Source organism: Ptychodera flava, chromosome 19 (genome assembly GCF_041260155.1).
Source record: "Ptychodera flava strain L36383 chromosome 19, AS_Pfla_20210202, whole genome shotgun sequence".
NCBI lineage: Eukaryota > Metazoa > Hemichordata > Enteropneusta > Ptychoderidae > Ptychodera > Ptychodera flava.
The window spans coordinates 20,376,996-20,397,237 of record NC_091946.1 but is presented as its reverse complement, the minus strand read 5'-3'; the positions used below and the strand labels follow the sequence as shown (position 1 = coordinate 20,397,237).

Here is a 20,242-nt window from a genome sequence, read left to right as displayed (position 1 = left end):
GCATGCGTATATCTACTCGCACACACCCACTACTCTGAAAAGTTTACATGAGGGGGAACGAAGTACGCATGCGTATATCCACTCGCACACACACACTTACACACACACACACAACAAACACAACACACACATTGCTACTCTCTCTGAGATACACACACTGACGCGACGATCTGCAGGCCCGGAAGTGCCACACCGGGGAGCTCACACTTCTTACTCGGACTCTACGTACCTCGCGGCGTCGAAGGCTAGTGACGATGACAAAGATGTGCGACACTTTTTCTCTTTCTTGCCTTTGTGTCGTGAGTCGGGTTCGTACAGGGCTTTACACAGTGGTAAAGTGGTAGCCGGCCTGAGTAATACTACACTGCTTAGAGGCCCCGTAAGGGTTTCTGACTTATTATGGTACCTGCCATGCCGGTGTAGTTCTGCTGGGGTTAACGGCCCAACCCAGGCCAATAAAACACTGGGAGTCGTGTATTACAGCTCTCTGCCATTCGGCTTATATTCTTTAATGGTTAAATACAGCATTCAACAGGAACTACAGCAACAGCTTACTGGAACTAAAGCAACAGCTTTACTGCTAAACTCTCTGCTCTCTAAACTCTCTGCTTACTTTACTCAGGATCGTACGTAGCTCCACTCAGCAGGGAATGAATGTCTGGGATATGCCAAGTATGCCCACTGGGACTAGACAGCAACGGAGTATGGAGAACTGGAATTTTCAAACTAATATTAAGAGCCACTGTGTATTTTCTAATAAACTCATTTTCACGCCTACGACATTTTAGTGCCTGATGTACAAGGCAGTGGTATTTTTTTACGAATTTTCATTAGTTCTACGCGTGAATTTTTTGATCGAAAAATTGATGCTTTGTAAAGTTTGGTCAAACATCAAATGTATTCACTTTTCCCTGGACGTTTTTTGATGAAAGTCATATGGTCAACCCGGTCAATGTAGTATCATTCGACTCTTAATGGTACGAAATGTGTCAAACTGTCATCCGACCCCTATCGACCCCTAGCGTTTTCACGTAATGGGGGCTTTCTTTCTGCCTACTTTTAGTGATTTTCTAAAATGTGGACGCCTTATGTAAACATAGCCAGGCCGTCAGGCCTGCAGTTGAGGACCGGGGCAGCAGGTCACCTCGACCCCTGTCCGTTTCGACCCAAGTAATTCACACCCTCTTGTCGTTGATTGTGGTCAAATCAATCCCGGTGCCTTAGTCACTTCGACCTCAGTCAGTTTTCATGTTACATGTACCTGACAACGTTTTACTGAGTACATTATGCAACTTGTTTCTGTGAGAAAAACTGCTGGCTTCGCTACAACAATCCACGGGGTAGCTGTGATATCGCAGCGGTACTTGTGGCGTGTCGAACGCGCTCGGGTCATTGTTTGGGGTCATCGCCACAGTCCCTGTGGCGATGACCCCAATGACTCGATCGCGTTCGCCACGAGTACCGCTGCGATATCACAGCTATCCACGGGGCTGTGTTGCTTGAAACCCCGGGGGGGTACCTGCTCTGAGAAGTGGTAGGGGTGTGCGGCCGCACGTAAAACACCCAGGGCCCATTTTAGATCTAAAATCTCGTTATTTTAGGACCACATTTTAGACCTTATGACCTTTGACCCAGGTCAAAAGTCATAGTGTCAAAATTTGCAAAAACGTAATCGGGTAAAAAGCAAGCATTTGCGCGACCGAGCTACCGGCAGAGCTTACCACTATATTGCATTTACGGCTTTGTTGTGCTGGCCAAGCCATGATTTCCGAATAATTTTTTTGGAAATACTATAAAAAAATTGAGTGAAAGAAACTATCTTTCACCCTCACCAAAGTTTTGTCCAGCTTCTGAAATTATCAGTTATCTGCAGTTACTGTCTGACTGGTGGTTTTTAAAATTCCAAACTAAAAGAAGCCTCGCCATTCGTCAATAAGGCACTGCTAGCTTTCCCATGGTCGACCTGTTATGATAGTAGTAGTAGAGCCACTTTGTTTCGATATTTTCTATTGGGCAAAATTCTTCCATATATGGAGTTCTGACCAATTAGTGACAGTGTTTTAAAACAAAGTCTGTATTTATTTTGGCTTAAGCCAGGGGGTCTCTTTAATGGTTCCCCTGCCACACAAAAAGATATCGATGCTTGTTGAGCGCAGCTCAAAACCCTGTGCTAGGAAGACGGGAACTGACAGTTGGAATTTGTTCTTGTGTGGCACTCAAAAATCGACCCCATTTTAGACCCTGGTTTACTGTGAATTGATACCCCCATTTTAGACCAAGTTGCTGAAATACCCACCCCATTGGGCGGCACGTATACATATTGGCAAGTAATGGAAGTACCCCCCCCCCCCGGCTGTGAACACTCTGATACTTGTGGGAGGCCTGGGGTACCCCGGCCCCATTGTCATTTACTGACTGGGGAACGTGTCTCACTGAAGTACGGATGGATAAAGCATGTCATTTACTGATTTTTGGAAATAAAGCATTCGTCATTATCGCCATATGCGGCAAGATTGGATGAGCGAGGCCGGTCCGCTCGCCTTGGTGTCTTGACGCCAAATGAGCCTATTTCCGGTTTAGGCGTTGGGCTTACAGCAATGCATTATAGGATATCTTCCAGGGCGGCGTGGATCAGTGTGTGTGTGTGTGTGTGCGAGTAGATATACGCATGCGTATTTCGTTCCCCCTCATGTAAACTTTTCCGAGTAGCAGTGTGTGTGTGTGCGAGTGGATATACGCAAGCGTACTTCGTTCCCCTCATGTAAACTTTTCGATCCTGTATGTGTGTATATGTATGTATGTATATATGTATGTATGTATGTATATGTATGTATGTATGTATGTATGTATGTATGTATGTATTTATGTATATGAGTGTGTGGGTTTGTGTGTATGTGCGTGCGTGCGTGCATGAGTGCATATGGGCTATGTATGTATGTATGTATGTATGTGCGTGCGTGCGTGCATGAGTGCATATGGGCTTGTGTATGTATGTATGTATGTATGTATGTATGTATGTATGTATGTATGTATGTATGTATGTATGTATGTATGTATGTATGTATGTATGTATGTGCGTGCGTGCGTGAGTGCATGTATGTATGTATGTATGAATGTATGTATGTATGCATGTATGTATGTATGTATGTATGTATGTATGTATGTATGTATGTATGTATGTATGCACGTACGTATGTATGTATGTATGCACGTACGTATGCACGTATGTATGTATGTGTCTGTCTTCATGTCTTGTGTGAATTGGTTCACATATATGTATGTTTTTTCACTCATATATGTATTTAGTTATGTCTGTATTGATTTATTTATACTTATGCTATAGTAGTTTATTTTTATTGATAAATGCATGCAAATACACCCTTTTCGTATGAATATGTTCTTCTAATGTGTAAAATAATTATTTTACATTTGGCGCCTGGTACCTTGTGACTTTGAATTTGATCGAACACTTACTGGAAGAATACTCGGTTTGTTGGTCATCGAGGTTATTTTACATACTGGCGACTGACAAATACCATGGAAACATTGTCATCGAATTATCTTGAACCAACACAGGTTAAGAAAAGGCGCAGTTTTCAGGAAACCGCATTATGTCAATCTTTTCCTGTCTATGCACTGGAACGTACTAGATACTATGCAGGATTCCTAAGCCTACACTAATACTCGGAAGCTACCGCCCGATAAGATATTAACCTTAAATTTTGAAAATCAATAAAACTGAGTTCAACAGATTAACATTTTGAAGTTCAACATTAGCTTCAAAGTAAGATTACTTTTTGGTCATGACGAAAATACCCCAAAGGATGCACGAGGACATTGGCGCAGCGTATCGCCCGACGAGAAGCGTCAAGTTGATCGATTTTCGGTCCGATATATCGATCCCTTAGTCGCTATATCTGCCTCTGCAACTTAATTAGGTTGCAGTGGCGGGCATATCGACTAAGGGATCGATATATCGACCCGAAAATCGATCTACTTGGCAGACTACCAAGCTGAGGAACGCCAGTGGATGCGCGGCGCCAATGTCCGAGTGCATCCTTTGCGGTATTTTTATGATAACCTTATTATAATACATTTTACATTCGTGACCAAGGCATTAAATTGTCAGAGTAGTTACCGTTTTCGTGCAATTTCAACAATTTTTCTTCCGATTTATAGCGGAAGTGAGGAACGCTATGTCGGACGCCCTTCTGCAAGTTCTGAGTTTATGCACAAGAGGGCGCGCGAGACATGTTCTGGCATTCGTCCAATGAGTCCCTTGAAACCTTTCAGCAGTGAACGCGCAGATACAGCCGCAGGTGGATTACGGCTTTTTTAGCGCACGCAAAATTCCATTGTTCACGATGGTATGGTAGATGTATAATAATATAGTATGTGTTATCTGGCTACTTACATTCTGTCAAGAGTGAGCATACGATTGCTACAAAACTATTTAGTCTGTAGGGTACACCTAGCGCTGTAGCAGATCCAAGAGCATTAGTACGCATGCTCGTTTATGAACAATTTTACGGTGAATGGGTCTTTTTCGTTGGGCACCTAGGCCTACGAACACTTAACTTATTGGTAGATCAGATCGTGGGTTAGGGTGTGATGTAATTGTTGTATTTTACGGAAACAATAAATACCAGAGGCAACTAGTAAAATTTGTATTTTTTCATTGAAATATGGTATTGTAACACCGTGAAATAACTATACCCTGCGCGTAATACTATGAAACAATTCATCTATCGTCACATTTTTTGAAATAACAGGGGTTCTTAGGTACTGAATTTCTAGCAGATTCACCAAAAGGGAAGCGTCTTCAACCAATATGCTCCGGACCCACTTTGAAGTTTAATTGGCAAGCTCTTTACCTAGCCTATCCACGGGCAGCCATCGCCAATTACTTTACTTTATTAAAGTACAACGCGCCTCGCGACAGATATTCTGACCCTCATCTTTTTCCTCCGAATATTTCGTTTCTAACCTTCCTGATCTACAGCTTGTGCAGGTTCAATTTAAAGCTCTTGGAGTAAGAAAATATATTACCTATTTTCTTCATAGAGTTAATAAAAACAGGGATGGCGGCCATTTTGAATTTTATATATCGGTGAAAGCCATGGTATTTAATTCTCTAGTTCCAACTTTTGCACGGTTATCTAGAATTTTTATTCTTGATTTGGTATGAGTGAAACCGTGAAAGTTTCATCCAAGTAAACTTGAGCAAAACTTGAAGTCTTTCGCTTTCGAGGCGCATGCTACTTTAATCAAATACCACACTCATGCTGCCGACATTATTCCTAAATTTTAATAGAAAAATATATTATATCAGTATGTCAAGTACGTCAATCGTGCGTTATTCTGATTGGACGGAAACTCATGACGGCTATGGCCTTCGCAAAATATTAATATACAGTGATAAAAAACTTCCCAAACTAGTATAGAATGTGAATACCTGAAGAAAGATTCTTCTGAAAAATAAATATACATAAATTTTGCTTTTAGATTAATCAAATTATGATAAAATACAAGGAACTAACTCAAAGAACCGTGTAAACGTTTTAAATTGAATCTTTTGGTATTGTCCTATTGAACATTATGCTCATAATTTGCAGTACCAGCGTTGTCACATTTTATCGTCTGCCTCACTTCTAATATCGTAGCCAAGCTTGCATGCTTCCTATTATTCTCACTAATAATGCTTGGTCCCGGGCCCCTAATTTTTGATTGACGACAGTCGCTCAGTTTTTTAATCTAATTGCTGATACTATAGGCTAAACTACATAATAATACTTCCTAGAGAAACAAAACAACTGTTGATTTATAATATACCCCTTCCACACTTAGGTATAGACTCAATTTGGATACATTTTGTCGTATATAGCATTCGCCAGACAAATGCCAGAAAGAGCAAGTCAATAAAGACTCAAGAACACTTTTTGTGGATTCACCATAAACAATTTTAATATTCATAACTAAGTCTTATACATCTATAAAACGCAATGATACACTTCTACAGCAGATATTGTTTATACTGTTAAAACCTAAAACACCATGCAAATTTCTGGAACAGTCACGACTTATCCTGTTGTCTGTGTGTTTCATCCCTTCAAATATACCTTTCAGATCATTGAATCATCTTTCATTGCACTAAATTTTCTAGGTACAAGGCAACACGCTTATTTAAGAAACTGAATCCGGAACTACTATTCTCCCCTCTACTAGCATACCAACAATGAATTTGGTACCATCTCTTCAGTTCATATTCTTCAACAGTTCAGGCCAAATAATCCCTTGCCTTCTCTGTGGCGCTCATCATTGCACTAAACCAAGATTCAGGATTGGCAAGAAGGGCAGATGGACTATCGTACTCCACCACCTGAAGCGAGAGGATAAAGTTCTTTAATTTGCTGCTATGGGTAATAGGGTCACTATATTGCATTCTTATCCCACTTAACAGTATTTCAAAACCGTCTGATGACCCTCTTAACATACAATACATATCTTGAAAGTTATATTTTAGGCTGTCATAACTTCATCAATGTCAAGCATCATTATGGTGTTATACTTCTTGAGGGACCGTGACCTGGTATATTAGGAGGCGAGTAAATCTTTATCAAGCATAAGAAAACCTGTGAAAGTTCAACGGCCTCACGCTTTTTCAAAAACACGAAAATGAGGAGACTTTCATGTATCATTTGTAATGCTGACATACCTTTATAATTTTCAATATAATGTACGAAATTTTACTTCAGAGCAAATCGGAAACACGTTGGCTTAATATCATTTTGCAAGCCTTCTCATAGGGACATACATGATACCAAATATTGTAGATGTCGAATGTTATGACAAAACCCCATGGCCGGTGAGTGCACGCGCGCCGTACTAGTGGTATTTGCACGAGTGCTGCGGTGTATTCGGCGGCAGTCCTTTCACGAGCGAAGCGAGTGAAAGGACAGCCGAATACACCGCAGCACGAGAGCAAATATGCAAATACCGCTAGTACGGCGCGCGTGCACTCACGGGCCATGGGGTTCTGTTATATGTTCTGTCTTTTATTTGCATCATTTATCGAGAGAATCGACGATTAGTCGTGCGTACTACTTGTCTGTCAAGGCTTCAGGGCGACCCTGCGGAGTTATATAACATTTACATCACTGTAATGAGGCATCGAATCAGCTTTAACGTTTCATTGGTCAACGCCGCCACACCCTCTATTTTGATTGGCTAAACTATTGTTTACTTGTTTATCAAGGATGACGTAAGAGGAACGTCGAAGGGCTTGAACTCTGCTTGCGATCGCTCACACGTACACATACGTAGCAACATGCCATAGATAGCCAAACGAAGAGAACTTTGAACATGGAACGCTTTTAATTTTTTTGATGTTGAGCTCGAAATTCTTCTAAATGATCGATACAAATAACAGTTTGAAGATTTTTACGGAAAATTTAAGAGTAAGATACGGTAAATGTAACTTGTCGAACGATCAAATTTCAGTGTTTACCGTGGCACATGCACACAAGCGCTCACTGTTTATATGCAAAAGTGACATTCTATCTAACAGGGAATGTCCGGTGAGAAAACTACTGGCAAAAACGTCTCCGCTGCGCCCGCAGTCCACTGTACGTGTGTTTCGATGTACGGCGGCCGCCGTGCATTCATGGAGCCAGAAACGGACGTCGACCGTTGTCAGTGTTTTTGCTTCGCTGACAAACAAACTGCTCTTCCGGATACTAAAATCATCCTCACCTATAATAAGTACATGCTGTTTTCTTTGTCGTAGATTTTAATCTGTAATGTCAAGCATTTACTATAACGAGCATCGAACAAAAGTGAAATGAAATCTTGCAGACGGCATTTTTTGTGTTTACAAACAAAAATAGTTCCGGGTCAAAATTGGTAAATACTCATTAACATAAAGGAATGGCATAATGTTTTTGGTATTGCACTGCAGTGCAAATACCGGTAGTACGCGCGCGCTTCGATGCAAGTAAACTGTGGTACATAAACAATACACAATCTCTTACCTTTCCACTATCCATAACGAGTATTTTATCACAATTCAGAACAGTGTTAAGCCTGTGGGCAATTATAAGCATTGTACAATTTGTAAATGCATCTCGCAGCGTCTGTTGTATGAGATTGTCTGTCTCAGTATCAATGGCCGCTGTTGCCTCGTCCAACATCAAAACCTGGAGAAAGAGAGGGGTGGTTGTGTGTACTATAAATGAAATGTGCTACCTCGAGAGTCTTCGTCACTCTTACCTCATATTTGCTATTCCCTAATATATTAAGTTTTAAAGTCATGTACATACAGCCAATAAACACTGCTCCTCGTTTGTAAACAATGTTTGCAATCTTGCTTACGTTCATTTTTTTGTCTCGAGAAGCACCATGGGACGAAATTTAACAATTGATTTGGTGTCTACCGGACAACTCCCTTGTCCATTTTGTGAACAAATCCCTCTTCCATCAACTCTGTTATTGTCTTCAATTTGCACCAAGGGATGTGGAGGAAATGTTCGCAATGTATTCACCATTTACCTTACAGCTCCTCAGCAATGCTCTCGCCATACAGATCAACTGCCTCTCTCCAACTGAAAAATTTTCACCATTTTCAACGACCGGGGCTTCAAGTTTTCCCTCGAGGCCAACGACCTGAACATTGTAATCAAAGGTTTTGACATTCGTGTTAAACTTGTGCATTTATAACAATATTTAACAGCAGAAAACGTCAATATCACCACATTGGTCCTAAGAAGCATTATGATCATTGACCATATGCAATATTTGCAATGGTTTAATCAAACACAACATTTTGAATATTAATATACGCTTCCGAATCGTTTCCACCAATTGTCATTTTATTCAATAGAATTGCTATTATTTTTGTTATGGAAATGAAGACTATACATCTAAATGAGCATGGGGGCTAAAATGGACCTGGTATCAACCTTACCACATCATTAATTTAACATTTAACATTAATTTAACATCCCTTGCATCGTTTTCACATCAACAGGACATGTACGTCCAGGAGGACTTTTCCTTACCTTGTCTTTCAGGTGAGTTTTTTCCAAGGATTTCCATATTTCGTCATCGGAATATTGATCAAAAGGGTCAAGGTTATATCTTAAAAATAACAAGTGAAATGTTATGGATATTATATTGCAGAAAAATAACGAAATCAGTCTTTTACTCAAACATAAATTACAACCTAGGATTACACGTTGCAAGATCGTCCTCAGCCTGTAATGGAGATTTAGTCCGATTTAGTCTCTGCCAGAAAGCTGAGCGCAATTCAGTAGTAATATTACACATGCAAACAACAGGCACGATCATTTTTGTAAGACCATGTACCTGATTGTTCCAACGAACAAGACGGGGTCTTGTGGAATGACAGACAACCTTGACCGAAGGTCGTGTAATCGTATGTCACTTATGTTGATTCCATCGATGTGGATTGTGCCAGATGTTGGTTCGACAAGACGGAATAAAGACACACCAAGGGATGACTTGCCTGCAAAGATAGTTAAAATAAAGAATGTAATCACAGCTTCATGTCTCGTGGACATCCTTTTGCTTACCAGAACTAGGAGAAAACATTTCAACATGTCTGGTTCACCGTAATAGTTTCCCACCTTGCCTTTTGTATGTGACTTTATCACTTGCTTGGAGAAGATACTATCTTAGATTACAAAAAGTCATGAAACTTAAACAGATTGTGATAACTGCCATGACAATATTGCCAGTTTGAAAGGACACGTATTGTTGCTATTCGCTACACTTGACATTTTTCTTATCAAGTGAATTTCAAAAACACGTTGATTAAAGTCACACAAGTCCAAACTGAAACGTTTCTTGTAAAATTCCTGTAGTAGAAAACATTCCATGTAAAATATTTCGTACTCCTTCTAAGAAGGAAAAATTCCAAATCCGTGGTCAGCATACCTGCGCCTGTTCTGCCGACGATGCCAATCTTGTCCATGGAGTGTACATTAAACGTGATACCTTTCAGGGCCAGTGGCAGGTTATTCCGGTATCGTATTGCCAAATTTTCTACTTGAAGTTTACCATGTGAAGGCCAGTTATCAGGTGGGCGATGTTTGGAAGTTTCCGATGGTTCTTCTGGTGTTAGAGTCTTTGTTATGTAAATAGTAAGCAAGAAGATGTTTTATTTATTTTGTAGAATATAATAAAATGTACGTTTCTCTAATACAACAGTACACCTCTATATTGATATAAAGACAGTCTCACAATATAAAATCGTTATCAACTTTACATGCTTGCACAATAATGAAAATGGTACATTTTAATCAAAGTGATAAAACATAAATAAGAAATTCAACAAGAATTTCACATAGAAGGTTGAAAGAGTGAAAATTGGTAAGTCAGAAATACAATTGGGTGCCTGAAATAGCTTGTATCGAATTCATCTTGGAATAAATAGCATATACTCAAACGAACAAAAATCAAAATTGATTGTTAATAACAGATTTCAGGACATGCTTAAACCGTGTTCGGTGTGATGTTTCGAAAAGATGGTATCACCCTAATTTATAAATCGGCGCCTCTGTAACTGAAAGACACTTAATAAAGTTGCAATTTGGTAACGGAAGAGATGAGCTAGAAACTGATCTGGCAGTATACTAAATGTAAGCCAGAAAGAAATAAATAAAAACTATAAACGTTATGGCTGTATCACTGGTCAAAAATGAAAAGCCAAATCTGATATTCAAACGGAATGTTACCATTTGAGACATTCATGCCCATTTAGATCAGTTAACTTGGAGTAGTAGAAGAATCGAAGGTAATCATTCTAACTTTTTTCATATATTTATGGACGGTATTTACATCATCAAAATTCAATTCCCGTTTATAAAGAAAAAAATATGACCACTATTACGTTATCACTATCACAGCATCGTTAAACAAATATTGATCAAAATTTCTTTTTGGGTAAATTTCGTTCAATTGTATTTCCACACACAAAAGCGCATGATACAATACCTTCAGGTAGTGGTAAATTCTTTCCACGGACGTCATCCTTGATTCAGCGTCACCCGCTAGGCGAATACCTTGCTGAAACTGACCTGCGAACTAAGTAACATGTTCAATGGTGAGCCAGAATGCTGACACTGCTAGAAGTCAATGCACTTGAAATTACCATGACAGGTATATGTTTCATCCCAAACATAGGACGCATTTTAATTTATTTACAGATTCTAAAGTTATTCTAGTACCTTCGTAACTTAACGTATTGATTACTTGGTTATTATCATAATATTGAAACCAGGACCGTGACGTGAATGACGCACTCACAAGCATTGTGGGATTGCAATGGCGACGACCATGCGGTCAAGAACTTTATTCTCACGGTACTGCAGCAACGCATTCGTATCATTGAGCCACATACTACCGCCTTGGGGCGACCGGTTGAGTGAGCAAACATATAGTTTCCACCTGTTCAGTGTGAGTATCTTGGATATGTAGGAGCATTTCATCCCAGTGTCGTTTTCTTTAAAATTCACCAGTATTTGACTCCATGTAAATATTGTGACGAAATTCTGTTTGATAACCGAAGAAAGTTAAGGTAGTAATTACCTGTAATGAATAGGACAGTGCAAGTCCAATAAGTGTTGGTGAGACCATGCCTCGACTAAACGTTGCCATCAGCCCCGTCAAAAAGGCTGTCATTATGGCGACAGTGTCTAGTCGAACACCTGCCCAGCGGCCACAAAGTAAAAATGAAGAAAAGGATACTGTATTCTTGTCCATGTGGTTGGCGAACCTAAGTTAATGAGGAAACAGAAATATATTATCGTCATGCGCCGTTATCATATTACACTCAGGTAGCCGTCATTACTTACAACCTGAGGGTTGGAGGACTGTGAGGGGCTAGCTCCAAAATGGTACAATTGTATGAAAACATTACCAACATACCTCCTTTACTTAATTAGTACTTTTTGCCCACATTTAGTAAATCTATATAGACTAAAGACAGCTTCTCTTGTAAGTCATTGGCATCGGTCTGTCTGTCTGTCTGTCTGTCTGTCTGTCTGTCTGTCTGTATGTATGTATGTATGTATGTATGTATGTATGTATGTATCTATGTATCTATATATCTATGTATCTATCAATGTAAACTATGTATGTATCTATGTATGTATCTATGTAGATATGTATCTATGTTGGGGTCAGTCAATATTTCTGTGTTAGACAGGGGGTAACTCAAATTCATCAAGTGTGGCAGGGTTACTCCAAATTTCGGAGTTCAAATTTAATTCCTTTGACCCACCACCAGGCTGTAAAGAATAACGGCTCCCTTAGTGTGAGGTTCAAAGTAGAAAAAGAACTTCTGAAACTCCTGAAAGCAGACGAAAACCCAATATGTGAAGGCTTTTCACCATCCGATTTCATAAATCCGCAAACTTTGAGCGAGTGCGATGATAAAAACTGGTCATCGGTCAGATGGGTTGTATAAACAATCGATCTACAGGCTTCTTTTGCCTAATTGATATCATATATACCCTATGCTACTGGCAAGAAATCGTGCTGAAATTAACTGGGCACACCAGCCATTTTTAATTAAGCTTCATGCAATGTACGCGCATGCGCACGCAACCTTTGCAAATGACGTAAATTCAGTAGCCCTTCTCTGACTGGGCACGTACATTGCATGTAGCTTAAGGCCCCAATAGCTGCGAATTATTATGTTATATTATAAGTTTTATCTCGGACTTAAAAGTCCATATACATTTTGTGAAAGGTTATTACAGACTCTTTGAAAAATGTTCTCTGCATATTGGTTGAAAAGAAAGACAAACATTCAAACAAAAAGAAGCTTATTCAAAACCTTAACTACATCAGATTTAAAGTACAGCAAGTCACATATACGTGCAATTGTATTACTACTGTTCAAAAGTCGCTGTCTCAAACCATAAATCTGCTTACGCATTTGAGCGTCAAACATACTGATACTATTGGTTACAAACATATCCATATACATTTTGTGAAAGCTTATTACAGACTCTTTGAAAGATGTTCTCTGCATATTGGTTGAAAAGAAAGACAAACATTCAAACAAAAAGAAGCTTATTCAAAACCTTAACTACATCAGATTTAAAGTACAGCAAGTCACATATACGTGCAATTGTATTACTACTGTTCAAAAGTCGCTGTCTCAAACCATAAATCTGCTTACGCATTTGAGCGTCAAACATACTGATACTATTGGTTACAAACATTGAACTTGCACTACCCCGTTTTTAATAATTCAATGAGAGTCGTGCAGCATTGTTGTATGCAACTTTCAATTTATGCGTAAAAGCCAAAATTACTCCAGAGTGGTCCCCCATATAGCTGGTAACAAATTTGCTGAGATGTAAAAATACCTCGTCTGTCGCTCGATGTCATCATCATCTCTAAAGCGATCAGAAAAGACAATGGTATTTTTATCTTAGAAACAACATCTAATTTAACACCGTTGAGATACACAGAAGGAATTTTATAAATCCTACCGTAATTTGGAAAAATACACATGCAGTTAGTCTTTTTGCTATTGAAAATGATGTCATGTATACCACCATAGCAGGTGCAAACATCTATCAATTTCTGTGTACCTTTTGCAGAAGGACTAATTAAGCAAATATCATCTGCATACATTAAGTGACTTACAAAAACACTACCGATATTGCAGCCTGTATTCGAATTTGTTAAGAGTACACTAAAGTCGTCCATATAAATATTAAAAAGCTTAGCCGACAGAATACCACCTTCCTTGACACCATTTGTTATAGCAAAACCATTCGATGTTCGAGCACCCCAACGAATAGCAATTAATTGAGTTCTTTACCAACAAAGGAGGAATCTACGTTGAATTAAATTTTTGAAAAGTGTCCAATGGTCAACTCTGTCAAAAGCCTTAGAATCATCCATTAAGGTAATAAATACATTACTGCCATAACTTCTGTAATAGTGGATTTCCTTCAAAATAAAAACACACGTATTAGTGGAGTGGCCTGATTTGAAACCAAACTGGTGATCTATCGTCCCTAGATATGATTCAATATGACGCAATATTACTAACTCGAGAATTTTAGAAGCAACAGTACAAAGAACAATAGGACGATAGTTGTTCTTGTCAGTTATGTAACCATTTCTATCTTTGGTGATAGGAATTAGAATAGTGTTCGAAAGTCTTTCGGGGCAAACTACATTAACAAACATGGACGTGAAGCATTTACTGAGCAAAGTGCAAACTTTACTGCTGGCATACATAATTTTATGCATTGTTTTCATGATTAAATTTTCAAACCAAAGTTGGTTGAGTAAATGTGCTAACTAAAGGACATGGATAGAAGTATCACTGCTCGCTGATTTGGACCATGCCTGCGTGTTTTAAGAGGTTAAATAATAAACGAGTGCTGCACCCATAAGATGGCGCCCCCCCCCCCCACACACACACACAGAAAAGTACAGAAAAGCAGTATTTCCTTCGCATCGGGATCATAAAAGAACAAGCATGATTCCATTAACTTGAATGTACAGCACACGATGGCCAACATTTTGTGGTTGTAATCTTTATTTTCTGTGTCACATGATTAGTTTTTGAAAATGGTGGGAAATCTAAAATGATGTCAAAACGTTTGAATTTACATGCCAGTTTCGACATTTATGACAGTGTTATACACTTATTCAGTTTTTTAATGCGTCTTGTGTAAAGAGAACTCTTGGAAAACTGGGATATTGTGAGATCAGTTTATCGCATAATTGCAGCTATGGGTGGCTATTACCGCAATGCACTGTGGGCAAATTATGCAATCGAGCGTGAGACCCCCTAGGGATGAAGTCAAAATTCCGACTAAATATATATCCAAAGAACTCCAGCAAAAACGATGGTTCGAGGGAACCCTTCCAGGCCCTCCGGAACCAATAAGGTTGGCTACATTTGCATTATACCATAGACCCTAGAGAAGTTTTTCTCTTGGGTCCATGATTTTACATGACAAGTACTAAAACAACACCACATCTTATCGTGAAGTAAGTGTAAATAAAATTAACTTAAATTCTAAGACCATTGAAGTACAATTAAAAAATTCAAAATCATTATTTTTAGAAGTGTTTTTGCAACCCGAGCGATCCTTTGTCAGGAGTATAATCAAGAAAGAAACAAATTGACGAGTGTTTTCATAAACGGGAGACAAAGGATGGAAAACAAACTCACCTTGCTTTAAAGTCATCTTCTTTTTCGTAGGCATGGATCGTTGGAAGGCCTTGCATTGTAGAAGTGACGTGACAGAACCATGGTGATCGGGTCATGCTATCCAACCGTTTGCAATCACGCAGTCCATGATGATAATATTTGAAGGTGAATATGATTATCAAGGCGAAAGGTATCAAGGCTATCATCATCCATGGAAACACGATCAGTATCGACAGACATGAGAAAACGGCGGTGCTCATAGTGGTCAGCATGTCCTCCGTTTCCCTTGACAACGAAACATCAACTGAAAGAGTACAAAGAATAACTTGTCAACACTGAAAATTGTCACATTAAATCTCTTGCTTGCACTCGTCATGCTGGAGAAGAAAAAATAGTCAACACTTGAAGAGCACATTATTGTAAGAGCCATAACATCTAAGTTGCGGACATTTGAACATCAGGAGTTTACTGTTGATTGTAAACAGCCTAGATACCTAGCATTCACTAAAATATAGTCTGTTGATAGACAAGACTAATTTCAACGTAGCCACCTTCCCAATGTTGTTCCAGTCTCACCATTAATTTGACTGGATGTTGATTTCATTGACAAAAATCTAGTAAAAATTGTTGACTCTCGTTGGTTTAGTTTGTACGTGTTTTAAACTTTGTAGAAGTCTGCAGCTTTATTGGTTGTTCAATGCTAACTGAAAATAAGTGTTGATCAGACAGCCACACTGTCAACGTGTGAAGGTCACACTTTTAATGCAAATTACCACACACCAGCTCATAACGCTACCCCTTGCTAAGTATTCTGATATTCAGATACTCATTGGGTGTCATATCTACATTTGCTACACACATATTCACTATGGTTTCAACATACAGGGCTAACTTTCTCTTGACAATCACATCAAACGATAGTTCAAAATTGTGTATGCCATACGTTTCAGCAAAACTTACGAAATTAAAGCAAAACTGTATAGATAGTTTTGACTACCAGAGGAAACAAATTTACAAAGGCAGCGGCATGGAGGCATAACAATTATGCTTTTCGGTGAAATGATGTATTGCTATCGAAGCTCTTGTCTGTTTAGTACCGATATCTGTATGTCACATAAGTTACCAAAGCAACTCAAATCTTAATGTCGTTGTCATGGTCAAGGTCTTAATTTCCCTTGACGAAATACGAAGCCAAAAAAAGATTGCGTCTGGTCACCGCGCGCCTCATTTCAGAACCTGCGTGTCATGACTTTTTTCTGGGGGGGTACATACTCATCAGTACAGCTATCCTTGATATCCCTGTTTACATGTCCAAAAATGTTGAAAACAAAACGGAAGTATTATGCAGTGATAAAAGACACAATAACTGTTGCATCCATAGTACCAAACCAGCATTGTTAGGAATAAATTTAAAAAAGAAAGGAAAAATACAAAAAGAAAACTGTGTCGCCGCATCACTTTTGCTGAATGTTAAGGACAAGAAACATTGTTTTATTTTGGCCCTACTCACAAAAATGACAAAGTCTATGGCAAAAGGCACTATCGTATTTTCCACAGACGAAACTTTAAGATGCACGGACTCCCGGTTGTCAAACAAACAGGTTATGATTGTTTTCTCGAAGGTAGCAGAATGTGTCATATACAAAGCCCTTCTTTATAATAGGAGGTAGTCAAATTTAATTTAAGTTCACCTTCATCCTGGTCCTTGGAGAATCTGTTGATAATTCTGCCTGATGGAGTTGTATCAAAGAAACTCATTGGACTTTGGAAGACCTTTTTAAGCAGTTGATCATGTAAATTACTTGATGAATGGAAGGTTGCCTGTAAAGTAATTTAAATGTGTTCGATGGTGACCAATAAAACGTAAGCAAATAATAATGCTATCCGGTAATATCAGTCATGCCTCTTTTTTCTCATGATTGTCATATGCTTTGCAATGCAAAACTTGTCATAACCAGAAAGAACATAATTTCATTGTGACGTCAAACAAAGCTGAGCAAAACGATCGAACCATTTAATAGAAGCATGTCTGTAAGATAAAAACAGACTCTATTAACTCATGAAGAGCAGTGACTCACCAATGCTTCCCTAGGATGACAAATGTTTGATGTAAAAAGCAATAAAAAATGAGATTTTCAAGAATTTTCGAATTGAGAAAAATGCACGAAGCCGCCAAAAGGCGAAAACTAGAATTACCAAAATATTATGTTCTGATCGTTCATACAAGCAGTCTCATTGTAGCGACGTATCCTGAACAATTATACAAGATTACTTACAAGGTCAAACTCATACGACTAGTCAGGTCTTAGTTATTGACAAGCGCAAACACTGAGTACATAATACATTAGACAATTATTCAGCCGTGGTCAAGTGTAGCAAGGTGTGACCGTGAATGATACTGATAATTAGACCTGCTTTGACTTCATATTTCGGAATATCATGTATATAAAAGACCACTGACACTTACTTTAACATATGCCAGACATCGGAGGACAGTAAATAGTATTAGGGCAGCCAGTATACCTAAGAATACATACACATAGAACATCATATCTCTATCATCCTGTTCATTAATAGTGACATCAGCTTCCTCGGTACCATTTATTGCCGTATTCGTACCCTGTAAAAACAAGATTTTTTAAGAAGAAGGTTTGACACTTTTTGTTTTTAAACGGGTTTTATTTTATCACTTGATATAAAAATTCGTTCTATAGAACATAATCTAACCTTTTCCTTTAGCTGAATAATCCAGTATGCCAACCACCAGGTGCAGCCTGCGGTACTGCCCGTTGCAAGAAGAAACAACAGCAAAAGCAAAAGAGCAACTCCATATCCACCAGCCATCTTCACGTAGCAGTGGTAGGTCTTCCAACTAACGCTGCCCTCTGTTTGTTCTTCCGCGGTCATCAGCTTGCCTATATGTTGATAAATATATTTTCGTTTCAAAAGCTTGATGTAAGTATGAGTGATTTTAATAAAAATATATCAAGAGTTTGTGAACCTCCATAGAGCTTCATGGAAAGATGTAATTCGCCCATAGTATTTCATCAATAAGAAAGGATCCTTAGTCCTGTATCTAGTGAGACGCGCATGGGTAAACAATTCAATGTTCCAGGATGAATTTTTCAGTATACGGCCTTTCCAAACTACATGATTTCTATAGATCAGGTACTACATATTACTCTGAGACAAGGCTATTACTCATATAAATTTACATTTACCCTTATGAAAGTGTCTGAATATAATACGTCAATTTTTAAAGAGTTCGCTTTGTTATTTTGGCCCATGAGGTATTTTGCTAAATTTTGAATATCATGTTCAATGCATATTCTTGCATTACTCTTTTTGAAACAAAGCCGAGTCCAACAAGTTCAAAGCTTAACATGTTATGACAATTTACAGGCAGCGATCATGTTAGCCTAATTACGATAATCTGAAAGTATCATTGCTTCTTAATTTATCGTCATTTATAGTAAAGTCACGGTGACCTTGCACAAATGTTGCTATTCATTGTAGCGTCTAATGCGCTTAACTCACCAACTTTGTCTTCACCATCAGAAAACTTAATACTTCTTTCTGTTATTCCCATTGATTCATATTTTGTTTGATTATGAAGTCCTGATTTTCTTAAGCCTCGCTCTTCAAAATTCCCGTACTGTTCTTCGGTCTGATGCTCACGCCTGTGTGACGTAGTCTTTCCTTCTGAACTTTTGCTGGATTTGTGAATAATTCCGGGGTTACTGTCATCGATATCGTTATGCAGGGTGTCATCAACAGCGCCGTTTTTATCTTCATCAGAGTGGAATGTCTTGAGTAACGCAGAGTATTGACCATCAGCTGCTACAAGTTGAAGGTGAGTTCCAGATTCCAGAACTCGACCGTCCTTCATGACGTAAATGCTGTCACAACCACTGAGATACTAATTCACATTGGACAATAAGAAATTACATTTTCAAAAAGCTATGCCTACATAACATTTGCTATGATAACCTTACCATAAATTTTGGCTCTATATGACCCAAAAAATCTACGTAATAATTGCCAATTCTCGTCTGATTCAATGCTACTGCAAACTGTGTTGCTATTATGATGAGTTACAATATGTAGCATCAATCTTATTTTGAATAACTGATAACATCAATGCATTTCAGTTCAGTAAGCACTAACTAACAACTGATTTGAATACTGTGCTGTTCCTTTGTCGTCATCATAACATTGTGGATAAAAAATTTGTCTTTTACTTAAGAAAAGTCTGCATAGTTACCTACCTGAAGCTGATGGGTAACGAAAATCACACTTTTTCCTTTCAGGGCTTCCTTGATGTAGTGATTGAAAATATGCTGTCCGACCTTAGCATCCACTGCACTCAATGGATCATCAAGAAGATAGATGTCACGATCAGCATAGAGAGCTCTTGCCAAACTAACCCTTTGTTTCTGACCACCACTCAAGTTTATACCTCTCTCCCCAATCTGTAATTTCACCAGTAATTGTTTTAAACATAAAGAGATACTAAAACATACATGTATACTTATGGTCGAACAGAATGTTCAAATACTAATACACTTACTAACATTTCAATACGGTTTTTGCAGTTTTGCTTCACGAAATCTTAACATCTAATCATACCTCTGTGAGATCTCCACTTTGCAGCTCCTTCATGTCTTCTCCCAAAGCCGAAGCAAACACTACAGCTTCATAGCGTGTCTTTTCATAGGACTTTCCGAATAAAATATTTTCTCTGAGCGTGTCATTAAATATCCATGCTTGCTGAGACACATAGGCCATGGTGCCGTCGATCTTCACGTCCCCGGATATTAATGGCATCTGTGACAATATGGCTGAAATAAGGGATGACTTTCCGCTCCCAACACTACCACAGACGCCGATGATTTGACCCTGCCAAATAAAATGGATGCATTTATCGTTTTGCAATAATGTTTGTGACTTTCCTTCAATGGAGAAATTTTGGTGATTATGTGCTCCATAGAGCAACATCGCCATGATACCGATAGTTGTAAAATAGAAAAGGTG

The 20,242-nt window shown here is 38.7% G+C and overlaps 1 protein-coding gene across 1 annotated transcript; it reads right to left on the bottom strand.

Annotated features, from left to right (window-relative positions):
- Positions 1–5,942: 5,942 nt before the first annotated feature.
- On the bottom strand, positions 5,943–20,098 carry LOC139118269 (ATP-binding cassette sub-family C member 5-like). Its single transcript, XM_070681539.1, has 15 exons — positions 19,838–20,098; positions 19,477–19,680; positions 18,746–19,127; positions 17,936–18,123; positions 17,676–17,828; positions 16,900–17,029; positions 15,230–15,512; positions 11,608–11,794; positions 11,014–11,103; positions 9,955–10,144; positions 9,364–9,523; positions 9,057–9,135; positions 8,548–8,661; positions 8,031–8,195; positions 5,943–6,379 (listed from the first exon to the last, which is right to left on the bottom strand). Exons 1-15 carry the CDS (start codon positions 20,033–20,035, stop codon positions 6,278–6,280), a joined length of 2,625 nt encoding a protein of 874 aa, XP_070537640.1. The 5' UTR covers positions 20,036–20,098; the 3' UTR covers positions 5,943–6,277.
- Between the last annotated feature and the right edge of the window lie 144 nt (positions 20,099–20,242).